At 42.4% G+C, this 14,065-nt stretch overlaps 1 protein-coding gene across 1 annotated transcript in view; it reads left to right on the forward strand.

Moving 5' to 3' along the window:
• The window catches only part of ntn2 (netrin 2), a 36,873-nt gene that overhangs the window by 15,237 nt on the left and 7,571 nt on the right, over nucleotides 1-14,065 (forward strand). The window contains exons 3-4 of the mRNA XM_020606377.1: nucleotides 6,449-6,637; nucleotides 12,727-12,876. Coding sequence (XP_020462033.1) covers nucleotides 6,449-6,637; nucleotides 12,727-12,876 — 339 coding nt within the window. The remainder of the gene's footprint in view (nucleotides 1-6,448; nucleotides 6,638-12,726; nucleotides 12,877-14,065) is intronic.

Raw genomic sequence — 14,065 nt, forward strand, 5'->3', positions numbered from 1 at the left:
CTATGGAAACTCTGAAGACCACAGAGGCACAAACTTGCTCTCTCTCTCTTTTTTCTTCCTTTTACTCTCTCTTCATTTCCTTCACTGACAAGTGGCAGATGGTTATTTGATGCTGATTAGAATTTCAAAATAGGCCTCATTCCTTTCACAGCATTTTCCCTCTCCACATCTCTTAGTAAGGGCAAGCAGAGGTCAGACCCATGTTCCAGTCATAGAGCAAATACTTCAAGGCACTTTTTAGGCCTGGTGACTATGAACACACAGTACAAATAAAATCGCAGTGCAGATTGTGAAGTTCCACGATTTTAATGACATAAAGAACACCACATTTTTAGTTTCTCAATCACAGCATGGAGAACAGTAGGGATTTTCTTTTGTTCTTGCAACAAAATGTTGTTTTGGTTTGGGTATAACTAAGTTAAGCCCACTAGAATGCTTTCAGTTTCAACAATAACCTCTGAAGGTCCAGCTTCGCAGCACACAGCAGCCTTAAACTGTACTCAGCTGAAATGTTCCTGTTTGTCCTTAAAGGGCGTCAAGGTATGAAGCTCATTGAGATGCCAAATATATACATTAGATGGGTAAAGATGAAAACTGTGTATATATTTGTATGTCACTGGCTGTGTAAAAGGAACTTGTACTACTTATGGAGCTCCTTGTGTATTTTCAATAGACCTTGACAAAGGCTTTATGCCGAAAGGCGCTGGTCTTTTACCTTTGCATTAAAACACTGCACATGTGGCCAGAACATTTGCTTTCCAGTTTGTTTTTCCTGTGTTTGTACACCTTGACAGTGTCCTTGACAGTGGGTGAAGTTGCTCCAGTAACTTTTGCTGTATAAGAATGAAAAGCTGCTTTACCTGCATGTGTGTGCCATGTTCCTACTTTCACTAATTGACTTAAAAACCCCTCCACCCCTCCTTCCTTCACCGCTGGTTGCTGGGGGCAAACAGGGAGCTGACAATTCAGTAACTTACAGCACAACATTTAAATGAACAAGAGATGTTTGTGAATATGTTGAAGGGGTGTGTTGCTGAGCCAGGAAAAGTGATTCTGAGAATGAAACGCCCTGTGCTTTCAAATAATTACACAGCTGAAAAATGTTGTTCTAAAATCAACCGCTCTATGAATCTATTCCACAAGGGGTGGTTTAGCGTGAGACACAGGGGCTGCATTACAGAAAATCCAGGAAGGTGTGTGAGTTTTGCTTGGTGTTGTTTAGGTGTGTGTGCACTAAGAGCCTGAAGCAAGAGTAACTTCCTTTATCTGGTTGAGACAACAGGGTTTGGTCAGTTTGTACTGTAACTTTGCTCTTTGCTTTCATTCCCTCTGTGAGTATTGCAACTTTGGGCCTTGGCCAACCCACAAGAGGTTGATGCGTTGTTCATTCTATGAAGCCACCCATAAAGGTTCTTTGACAAGATAGAGAACACAGCGAAACAAATGCTAGGGACAGCAAAGTGTCAAATAACAGCGTTAATGTCAGCCAGGTTAAAACCCTGGGAGACCATCTGTGGCTGCCTGAAGCCAAGTGTGTCTATGTGTATATGCATCCCCTTACATTTGTGCATGTGTGAGAGCCACATGTAATTTAGTGGTGTGATGCAGCATTTCATCCTGATGCCAAAGCAAACTGGTGTAGCTGTAGCATGCCCACCCTGCTGTCCCAGGGCCCCATCGACTCTCCCCCACAGATGGTAGCAATCAACTCCTGAGGTGCATGTCACCGCTGGTGCTTACTTCCTCTCTATCCTTCTGTAACTGACTCTTGTCAAATATTAACTTTCGGTAATTTTTGCCACCTCTTCTTTTCATTCATATATTTTTTCTCATTTTACTCAAATCATTCCTTGTTCTTCTCCCATATAATTATTTGTGTTTTTCTTACAGCTTGCCTTTTTTGTTGCTTGCTGCTGTAGAGCTCTGTGGTCTGTGGACTGAGAAAAACTTGTGGTTTGTGGCCACCAGATGGAGTTGCTGGTGGCACTGAGATTCAGAGGCTGTTAAGAGAATTATGTATGTCTTTGTTAATGGTGATTCTTATCTCATTATTTTCCTCCTCAGCTTAGCATTGGACAATTGCTTCTCACGTTTAGGTCATCCATCATCAGCTTTTTTGTTTTCTGTGCATTCACAGACAAGCCTTCATCACAACTTGATCATATTATAGTAAAACATTTTATTCCCCTTTAACATTTCTGCTGTCTTCTCTCTCCACCGTCACATTTTATTTCTAAACCAGCCCAGGCATCAGATGTATCTCCCAGGGTGGACCTCATGGTTGTACGCCAAGAGTCAAAAGTACATCTTTTAGTCTCAGTTTTTCCTGATTCACCATGATAATTTGATTGTGCAACAGTTGTCTGCTTCTTCCCCTGTACTCTTTTCTGTAAGATATTTAAGTGGTTGAGACAGACAGAGAGTGGGGGCCAAGGTGGGACAGAGATAACAATGTTTATATGTGGGGAAGTGAAGTGGACCAGAGCGAGGGTAGAGCTAAGGACTCAACACTGACCCAAGCCCCCGCAACCTGGCAGCCCTCCAACCTAATCTTGTTAAAATCTTTCCCTGCCTGATGCCATCCAGAAAGCAGAGATGGAGGAAAAGATAGAGAAGAGAAAGATGGCTGGGGAAGGACACAAGCAAAAAGATGGAGAGGTATCCAGTGAGAGTATAAGATGGGGGTCTCATGAATGTAAGAGGAGAGGGGGAAGCTTAGGGGAGGGGTGGGAGAGGAATTAAGGGGACTCTTAGTTCAAAAGGGTTCCAAAGAGCTGGCTCTTAAGTCCATGGCATGAGGCTAACCACAGAAACCAGTGGAGTAAGAGAAGGGTTGAGATGTGGTGTCAAAGCTAGAGTGAAAGATACAGTATGTCAGTGTGTAAAAAAAAGGAAGTGGGGATGAAGTGGTTTTGTTACACAAGGGTAGACGCACGGTGGATGTAATTCACACAGCAGGACTACAGGAGGTGTAGTTTCCTGTTAGTTTTCAGCTTGGAGTTCTTAAAAACGTTGTCTCACCTCGCTGTCCACAGCTCATTATAGTGTCCACCGGTCTTTACATCTGTTTATGTCTCAATTCTGCTGAAACTTTTTGTACCTGTTGTCATTTGATCCTTGTTGATTTGTGAACAACCTCTTGAAACAGTCATCTCTGGTGTGTGGGTGCATAAATGTGTGATGTGTGTACTGTCCACACTGTACACTGCCTTGGCTCTAATGAGGAGCTAATTAACCGGGTGTTCCCCCAGTGCTCTGAGCAGGTGGCTGGAGCAGCCAGGCGGAACTTAGCCCAAACACACACAGACGCATACCACACACACACACAGGGGCCCATATAGCTGGGCCTCTTTGGCCAAGAAGAGAGGGCACCCAAGGGGGGCTGTCACAGATCTGCACCATGGCCTGGGCCAAGAGGGGAAAGGTGGTGGTCAGAGAGCAGCCCAACATTCAAGGATCAATTTTAGCCTTGGGATTTGGGTTTTGCAAAGCCATCCAAAATCAATTGGCTGTGCTTACTGGCTTGGCTTTGGTTAAGCTGAAGGAAAAATGGGGTTAGATTTATCCCTCACACATGGAGGGGAAGAAAGACACAGTGCACTGTGCGAACACACTTGCATATTATTTGTTGAGCTCAGTCTTTATGGGTCAATTTGTCATTGCATGCTTGACAGAGCAGTCTGTGAGCTACAGTAGTTCCCAGCACATTCAATTATGGAGGCACCTGCTATGAAAGCTGTGATATTTATCTGTTAACCTACCTTACCTGATGGTTTCTCACATTTTTTCTGTAGAGTAAAGAAGTGACCTAAATCATAAACTGAGATGTGTACAAACTGTGCAGAGGAAAACATCAGGTAAAAGCTAAATATTTACTGTAGCATTTGTTCTGCTCATCTTGATGACAAAGTGGTGAAAGAGTTCTCTGGTCTAATATTTTCCTGGGGATTTCTCTTCCTTTGTTTTTGCCTCAGCATACCTCCATTAGCCTAGCCCATAGCTTGTGTTTGTTGTTTGATTTCCACGACAACATCAGGAAGCAGCTTTTACGCATCCTTGAATCAGCCACTGACCCATAAAGGGACCATGTTCGCTCAAGGATAACAGCTTCTCTTCAGACTTTCCTTATTGTGCCAAAATGTCTGGTTTTTCTCTAACAAATAATAACTTTATAAAAAAAAAGACTTTCATGTGTTAATGAATTGAAAAAAATGGCCTTTGATGGAGTTCATTTGCCCCCTCTGAGCCTGATTTTGGTGAGTGGAGGTGCAGCGGTGGTGGGTGGTGGAGGTGGCATCTTGGAGGAGATGAGGTGTCTGTGTGTGCACACAGGCACTTTAAAGCAGCCCCATAAACATTCCAGGATGTTTGAGTAACTGTAGCTCCAAGCTGACATTAACGGCACACACAGAAACACACGAACACCTCCTTGAAGCTACTGTGACTTTGTGCTGATTAGTTTTTCTCATTAACTCTAAATGACACGTTTTCATTGAATCTAAAGCACGTCACTGCTCTGCAGCCATTTTTTAAAATGTCTTTGTCTTTTGTCAGATACTAGACTGACTGCTATTTCTCTCAGACACTGTCACTAAAAGTCTGACTGCTGTTAAAGTCATCACAGCTACACATGTTAAATCAATCAAAGGTTAAATTCTGCAGCTTTCTTTGCATTTGCCACACTTGAACATGTTCTCTTTTATGTGAGACTCTGTGGGCAGATTTAGTCTAAATCAAGAGGAAGTTGTGAGAGGCCTATCGGTACTATCCATTGCTTTCATGTTCCACTACAAGGTGTTAATGGGCACAAGTGCTCACAGCTATGTGTGTGCTTGAAATGCTTGATCATAATCGCAGCCCCCCCACCCAGTTCTCCCCCACAGCCGCCCCAGACGCTCACCGGAGCTGGCGTGTTCTTTGTCACACTTCCCTTAGAAGAAGTTGGACAGGCTATTTAGTCGTTCACATGTGGACACACTAGATACAGATACACACATACACATATATGCACACGCACACAGAATGGACCAGTTACTCAGTCAATATGTAATCAATTTGGAAAATGTAGTTTTTATCAGTTAAAGCAGGGATTAACCATATCACTACCACTAAACCTACATTTAAGATAAAAAGGCTTTTAACTCACTTGATTTGCAAACTTGTCTCAGTATCCCACACTGCCTAGAACTTTTTATTTAGGGTCAAAGGTCAATCCTCATCTGTGGCTCATCTGATCATGAGAGCACACCAAAAGATCCAGCAACATTTCTGCACAAACAGTGCTGCCTCGATATGAGTTATACATAAAACTATATTTTCATAACTTCTTAATCCCAAACAAATGGGACTACATAATAACCTGATACAATTGGGAAACAGTCTGGGAATGTCCCCACCCCCCTTTTATTTTCAGGGTCTGCACCTTGGACCTGCTGCCAGGTTTCTCTTTTATTATGGATGGAGATTGCATTGTTCACAACTTGCATTGCATTTAATTATTTGTTACAGTATTACATTACTTGTTATTGATATTTATTTTTTCAAGTTCACTCCCATCAGATTAAAGTTAGTTAGGGTCTGCTGTGATTCCCCTAATAGTTATCGATTGCCTAGCTGTTGAGTTTTTGGGCAAACAACTCAGCTGTACCTATTTATTTGTGGAGAGCACTGAACTGGAACTAAACTCTGCAAAAGTAGTCTTCAAAGCCACGGCCCAGTGTTCAGATTCCATGTCTGACTCTGATTTAACCACCAGAGAACAAACAAGAAGGGTAGGTTCCTCATTAGACTGCTCAGATGCAAACCCCACATGTAAAGAGTGAACAAGGTTAATAATGTCAGAGCTGGCTAATGTGGTATGGAGGAATCAGTGGAAAAACTGAAAAAATAAAAAAAAGCTGAAGCAATATCGAAGAACCAGTTATTTCAATTGCAAATGAGAGAGAGACAGTGCAGCAATGTGACCTCACTTCACATCTCCTATAAATTGTGGCTTGCCCCATTTAGAAGACAGCTAACTCAAGCCTACTTCTTTATCTGAATCCGGCTCGTTTTTTATAGATTTCAGGAGCCTTTTCTCATCAGTGATTCATGAAATTAATATCTCACTTTCCAGAGATTAATAACTAATGGGCTGAGAGAAGGCGAATTCATACATTATTAAATGGAGAAAATGAGCTCTGCAAATATCACTTTTGACTGATGAGTTCTGGAATAGCAGCCAAGCACACGGCCACAGATTGGATCATAAACCACTCACGATCATAATGGAAAAAACTCTCCCAGCTTTCGTGTCATATACATGGTGGTACGCATATGTTTTACTGCAATGAACACTTAAATTTACATAAATACTGTGAAGATACTGTAAACGTTTACATCTATCTTACTCGCCTTTGCTGATGCAGTCCTACAAATAGCAGTGTTAACTTTCTTCTCCCCTCCGCAGCGTGTAACTGCAACCTCCATGCCCGCCGTTGTCGATTCAACATGGAGTTGTACAAGCTGTCAGGGAGGAAAAGCGGAGGGGTCTGCATGAACTGTCGCCACAACACCGCAGGACGCCACTGCCACTACTGCAAGGAGGGCTTTTACAGAGACATGGCCCAACCGATCACTCACCGACGAGCCTGCAAAGGTAAGCCACAGATTTGAAAGCAGTGTCATTCTTTGCTCTTTGCTCAGTGTGCTATAAATACTCATTGATTTTGCTGAAAACTTCTTAGAAATCACTTTTTCATTCAATAGAAATTTTACACAGAGATCAGGGCAAACCGCCAGTGTTTCGACCCTTCTTCAAGGCAGATGTTTTACTTTGAGCCCCTTTTACACTAGACTTAAAAATGCTGGCAAACTGCCGCTCCGGTGTTCATTTTACACACATGCCACAATCCTGGTACAAGGATTGGCGGCCACTTTGAAAATAAACAGATGTCTGCTATCTACAGTACTACAGTTATAAATGGAAATCAGGAACTGCAGTACTATGTGTATCCGATTTCAGGTCTGTATGTCTGTTTGAGGGCAGGGTTACACTCATTCAAGGTTCCCGCATCTTTCACACAAAATCCTTCCCACAGGCTTCTGCAGAGCATTGGCTGTGTTTATTCATGCTTTACAATGTAACGACAATGAAAACTATCACAAAATATAGTTTTAATTCTGAGAATCACTTTGTTCTCACTGACACCGCCTCCTCTCCTCATTTAGTTTTTATTTCTCTCACTCACGCGGACCTCCAACCCCAATTTTGCCTCGTCCCATTTATGCAGGTGAACTCATCTCAGCAAAAATAACACCTCTCACTGAGGCATTTTGGAAGGTCATCAATGATCCCCCATGCCAGTAATGTACCTTTCACACAGAACGGCGAGGCGCATTGAATGGGCGGTGTAAAAGTGGCTATGACTGTTCACACAGCGCTAACTACCCTGTTCTTCATCTGCTGTCAAAAACATAATCAACAAGCACTCTGTGTTTACAACAACTAATGCAAAGGTTTTAGTATCACTTTTGTATATCAACCACCACTATAGTAACAAAATGAATATATATTTAAAGGAAAATGTAATCGATTACTACAATAAGCTTAGTTTGACATTTTGAGCTGTGCTAAATGCTTTCACAGTGTTCAAACAAAGGGTGATTGAGGTATTCTAAAACTATTAATACTTGTGTAATTATATCATTTCTGAGAAAGCATAAACGAAGGAACATGTTACGACTGGAAACACACAGTCACAGTAACTTGAAGTAAAAAAAAACATCAGCACATCTGACTTGTTATACCATAGCAGAGAGAATTGAATTGAGACTCTGCCTGACGTGTTTCTGGCCATTCTCCATACAACATAATACATATTATCACTTGATCAAGACATTTTTCAGGGAAAAACGTATTTTACTTCTGTTACTACTGTATTATTTCACATTTGCAGTGAATATTTTTCAGCCTGATATTTAACTGGAAGCATTGCAATCCTCTGACTGGACTCATTGCAAAAACAACACCAGTTTCCTGTACTTGTTGGTCAGGAAAGTACTCAAATCAACAGCAGAGACGGAGGTTTTTTCCTGTTGCTCCTGATGAATGTAAAAAATCATTTCCAGAACATAAAAAACAGCACTGGTGAGAGCTGCCAGTGCTCATAGCCATGAAGATCTTATGGGTGAAATTTCATAGTGAGAATCTCCCACTGGCTTTCACTCAGTTTTCCTTCTGCAGCCGACCCAAGCTGTAACCCAACACCAGAAGGTTTGAAATGGCATGGTATCAGGCCACAGTTGCCCTTGTTAGCTGTGCTGAGATGTTAAGCCATTCATCATATAATGGCAATGACTCCACAGTGACTTGGTTACATACCTTAAAACCTAAGTCATTTGACAGACACTGAAACACTGACAGAAATAGATCTGCCTCAGTCCCAACAGATCAGCCCTGAGATCTGTCATTCCCTGCAGGTGTTCCCTAATCTTCCATTTTCTGCAATACCTGGGAGTGTGATGCTTTCACACACATGCAGGTTCCATGACACTATATGGCACTATGAACCAGTAGTAAACAGTTGATCTTTCTCCATCATACACGGTACAGATGTGACAAAAATGAAAGTTAATGCTCGAAAAGCCTCTGCTGAGCAGCTGGCTCCATGACTTCTGACAACTTTCATTATGACTTAGTACAATCTTATAAAACGTCTCTTTTGGCATCCTTGATTTTATTTTTCAATTCAGATTTTTTTATTTTAATTTTTTGTCAAGGTCAAGACAGAGGTCGAAGGTGCAGTATGACTGAAGAGTTTGAGTGTCACATGTGAACTGGAGTTATGACAATAAAATACAGGTGTTTCCTAAAGCTGAAACAGGAGAGGTGAAGGCTGGGGGCAGTGCAGAGATAATGAATGCACCATGTCTGTTTCTGATCAGACCTGCTCTAGATGGGTGTCTATACGCAGTCTGAGAATTATGGTGAAACTATCTCATTCCTGCCTCCATCACCACCACCACATACACCCCCCGCATACGCTAAGTACACACTGTCTTCCTTGCTAGATACTAAGGTGCCCTTTCAAAGTGACACTGCACAGCTTCAGCTTACTGGTTCGGATGCCCGGGCAACTGTGTCTTCGTGAACCCTTTACAGTGTCACAAACATTAAAACAGTCAGCGAATTAAAGAAACAAATATCCTGGCTGCACTATATGAAGAGTTCAAAATACAAGGTTTGTAGCCATACAGCTGACCACAGGGAACATTGGTAAAAAACATTTAAAATGGGGCCATAGTTCATGTGAAGCTCTGCCAGCCAATATAAACCACACTGTTGAAAATGTCGTAATTCCTGAAGCCGGGCAGGATATTTACTGTCACTGTGGACAAAAACGTCTTATGCATACTAACTTACTAGGGCAGGGCAAAGTGAGTAGAATAGTACATATAGCAGCATAAAATCTGTAGCAAATCTATGAGAAACAGTATTGCAATTCTTATTAGTTCCACCAGATGGCATAATCTCTTTTGGGTACTCCCAAGAAACGGGAAACCATCTTCTTTACTGTAGGGCTGACACATGTTGTACTGGAAACTTAGGCTGTTTCCTGATGAAATTCATTGAAGTGAACCCAGAAGAAACCAGATATATGGTGTCTCGCTCGCTACGAGGCAGTTTGTGAGACAGCAGGTTAAACACCAGAATAGCCACCACAATTATTTTTGCACTGGCTCTTTCTTTTGTTTGTTGGTTACCTTTGTGGATTTTTTGACTTTGTATAAATAGTTTTTGCCATCTTTTGCATAGCTTTGTATGTTATTTATTTTTACCTTTTTATCATCGGAAGCTTTTATCCAGTTGTTCATATTATTGCATTCAGTGAAGAGTCGCTGTGCATAGCAGGGAGCAGGACTTTTATTTATTTTAACAATCAACTAGCCACCAGAATATAATTGACTCTTAAAACATATTTTCCAACCGAGGGTACAAATAAGGCCATGTTGTCCAAATTTTGCAGCTGCCAGTAACTGCAGATAAAGAGCAGTCCCTGCCATATGAACACAGAAAGCACAGAGCAACACGGTTAAACTGAGCAAACGCTTGTCAAATCCCAATGCGGTCGGTGCCTGTCACATCCGCAATCACACAGGCTTGAAAAGTCATCAGCATCTGAGAACTTTTTACTGCTTCTTAACTGGCCCAAGCCTCTGCACATAAAACTTCAGAGAAAAGTTTGAGGAGAAGAGCTGGGGGGTGGAGATTGACACATACACCCACCACCATCGCCGCCCCGAATACTTTCTGCCTATTCAGATCTGGCAGTACTGGTTGTTTACTGAACTTTGTAGAGGCAGTAAACTCTGATGTCTTACAACAAACTATGATTGTTTAGAAGGGAAGTGAGAATGCCTGTCATCCACATGTTATTCATACTGACTAGATCGGGTTGGCAGCCCATGCTCTTCACAGATTAGCTGGTAAACAATGGCTTGTCGTTCCTTCTGCTTTGCCACATGTCTCGACAAGCGTGACAGAACGACACCAGACTTGTGTCAGACAGATCACATATCAGGGAGTTTATCCCATGTGTTTTGACACAGGGAACATCATCCCACTGGCAAGAGTAAACCTAAACTCAAATTAGGTTATTTAATTTTGATCAAACCAGCTTGTTTAGATTTCAGTTGAAATCAGAGCAACCACTTAATGAACAGTGTAGAATAACAAATGAGCTGAGGCTATCCTCTGTAGACCAGGGGTTCATACTCTGTCTCTTAGTGCACTAATCACCTGGTTTTATAACACAACACGACACAGGCTCTGAGAATGCCAGAAATTCCCCAGTATTCCATGGACACTGTATCATTTGGGAACAGTGGCATGAGCTCTGGCCCTGTCTGGCGAATAAGAGCTGTGGTATGTGGGTGATCATATTCATTATGTGGCTGACAGAGCAACAGAAAGATCCTTGTCGACATGACATCTGGCCTCCGACTCAGTCCTGTGTCACAAATTCTTACTAAGTGCCATGAAAGCTTCACGGTTTCCTGGCTGGACTAACATGACTCAAATGGTGGAGATTTTGCACGGACACTGAAGCATCAAATTTACGTCTCTGTGCACAACTTCAAACAGAGTACAACTACTTTAGTACCTGTGGACCGCTTGGCCTTGCTGAAAAAGACAAACGTGCTTCTGAAGATCTGAAGATCTGAGCTGCAGTTAGTCCCCATCACCACCACCACACAGCTCTTGGGTCAGTTTCAGACATTACAACCCTCCCTCCCTCGACACATTCAACAGGTGGTAGAGTCTTTAAGGCCTCTTTAGCTAAAATATGTCCACCACAAATAAACACATTCAAATTTCCGTCAAGTGGTAGGGAGAAACTGTGACATGTTTGCAGCTGCTTTTCTCTGGAAGGCCCTGTAACAAATTGTTGGGTTACTGGGTTTTTCCCCGAAGTGTAATTGTGGCCTTTCTTGTCTTTTCTTGATAAGCTTTGGACAATTACAGCTATCATGTTACAGTCAAGTCACTCCAAGTTTGCTTTAGTAATTTTGCACTAGCTTGCGCCTGTTTTCCAACGAATTAGGTGGAAAATATGGGGAAAGGTTTGTTGTATTTTTTGGAAGCATGTCAGTAGATAAATAGAAAAGGATTATTTTCTGTACTTTCACTTTATTTTGAATACAGTGTCAAAGTGAAAACCAGTCACTCACACTGTACTCAAGAAGATGTAAAAGTTTTTATATGTCACCTACGTATGTATCTGTCTGGCTGACCCCACTGTGAATTGTTAAGTATGTGTTTATTATCTGAAGAACAAATGCTTCTTGGTTGAGCCGGTGCGTCCACAGTTTTGGTAAGATTCACTGCACTTTATGCTGTTGAGCACACCAGAGGCTCTGTTTGGACTTTACTGAAGTGCTGCGCCTCTCACTCTCTTCCCATTTCTGTCTTATCCCCTCCTTTACTTCTTATTCTCCTTTATCTTCTCACACACCCTATAAATCTCTGTCAGAAAGCTTCAGACCAATCCATCAGCTCTTGTATTTAACAGCTCTTCAAACCAAAACAGCCTAATGTGGCTTAATGTGGTTTAAATAAATCACCTAGAACCGGCAAAAGTCATACAAATGTTGCCAGAGTGAGGTCACTGGAGCATTGCTTGTTGCTGTTGGCAATTTTTTTTAATGTACCGATTGAACTTTCGGGAAGTGATGAAACAGGAGAGCATGTGTCACCAAGCCGGTATCAGTGTAGCATTTAGGAAAGCGGAAACAAGCAGAGTGGAGAGAAGAGGCCGCCGTGTGCTTTTCTGGTTCTCCTGACAGTGATGCAATAGATGCATCCCTCCAACCGCCTGTCTGTCTCGTTGTTGTTTTACCTGTCCCCTGCCATCTTATGCTTTCAGCGTTTTTCCTTGCAGCAAAAGCCAAGCACAGAAGCAGGCAAAGAAGCAGCAGGAAAAGGGCTGCTTCAGTCTGAGGTTTAAGTCCAGAGCCAAACATTCAGTCCTAATGCATATCTGTTGCAAAAAGAGAAGATTACAAGATCAACCCATACCCTGCCAAGATTGTAAAATACAAGAAATAAGCCATTGTCTTGTGTGTGGAATTATGGCATAAATATTAAAAAATAAATATCAATGATCATATGTTTCTCTCTCTCCCCTTTTTCCTATATCACAACACTCCCTCCCCCTTCACACCTGTCACTTATGTCCACCCTAGCATGTGACTGCCACCCTGTGGGCGCAGCAGGCAAAACTTGCAACCAGACCACAGGCCAGTGCCCCTGCAAGGATGGTGTCACTGGCATCACTTGCAACCGCTGTGCCAAGGGCTACCAGCAGAGCCGCTCACCTGTGGCCCCCTGCATCAGTGAGTAACTCTTACAGACACTACCAGTCACTGCACATCACACTGACAAGTTACATTAACTTCAGCTTGGTAATTTTATCACCTTGTCAATAAGTCACTCACAAATGGTATAACACACTGTTTCTACACAAAAAGTAGCACATATCCAAACCTTGGCAATTACTCAGCTTAATTGGAAGCACACTTCCTAATAACCTAAAATCATTCAGGCCTTCTGACAGGCACCACAACTCTATCTCTTCATGTGTTTTCATTGGGTGCAGCCCAAAGTGTGCACAGTGAAGGGCTCAGGTGTAAACTGCGACTAAACTGAAACGTGACCTTTGTTAAAGACACAAGGAAAAGTTGAAGAAAAGTGGAGAAGTGACTCATGGTGGTTCTTAGAGAGTGCCATTATAGATGTTTAGTGTCTTTCAGTTTAACTCAGTGGAGAGCTGGTTGTGTTTAGTTATTGGGATTTAGTATGTGCATGTGTGCTCTAGTTGCAGTAGTTTGCATGTTGACTACACAGGTTTTTAATTTCCTGTGACAAGCTTGAGAGTGTGCGTGTGGACTATGAAATCTGGCTGTGCCTGGCACATGCAGGCATGTGTAATAGAGGGCAACTTTCCACCACACTGTGAGCCAGGTGGTACAGGCACACACTGCACACGCTCACAACCTCCACCAAAGCAATCCGTGCTACCCAGCGCTGAGTACTGAGCTCTGTCACGCTGTGCCACATGGTGCCATGTTGTTTCTCTCACATGCTGCTCCTAAGCAGATGGTGGATGGGCAAGAAGGGCAAAAAAAAAACTGTGGTCATGGATGGCAGACCCCACTCATTTGAGTGCCAGAGAGCCATCCAGTGAACACAAGAAGAATTGTGCATGTGCTTTTAAGTACGTGTGCACAATTGGATTCATTACAAAAAGCTTTAATGATAACTCTATATGTTAATATGGGCTCATGATGAGCATCTTGCCTTCTGTTGAGGCTCCGGGAACAAAAGATAGGCCCATTAAGCAGCCAGTTAGTATGATGGCAGCAACCCTCATCTGAATGATCCTTTCATCATTTGTCTGTCTTCATGTGATGTGGCCATGAGGGCACTCAGTCTTAAAGTGGCTTATAGCAGCTGTGTCTGCCTTCACCAAGCTCCCTGCCCTTGTTTTTTGTTGGGTTTTTTTTGGTGGGATATCCATAATTT

The sequence above is a fragment of the Monopterus albus genome, unplaced genomic scaffold (genome assembly GCF_001952655.1).
Source record: "Monopterus albus unplaced genomic scaffold, M_albus_1.0 scaffold76.1, whole genome shotgun sequence".
In the NCBI taxonomy this organism is placed as follows: domain Eukaryota; kingdom Metazoa; phylum Chordata; class Actinopteri; order Synbranchiformes; family Synbranchidae; genus Monopterus; species Monopterus albus.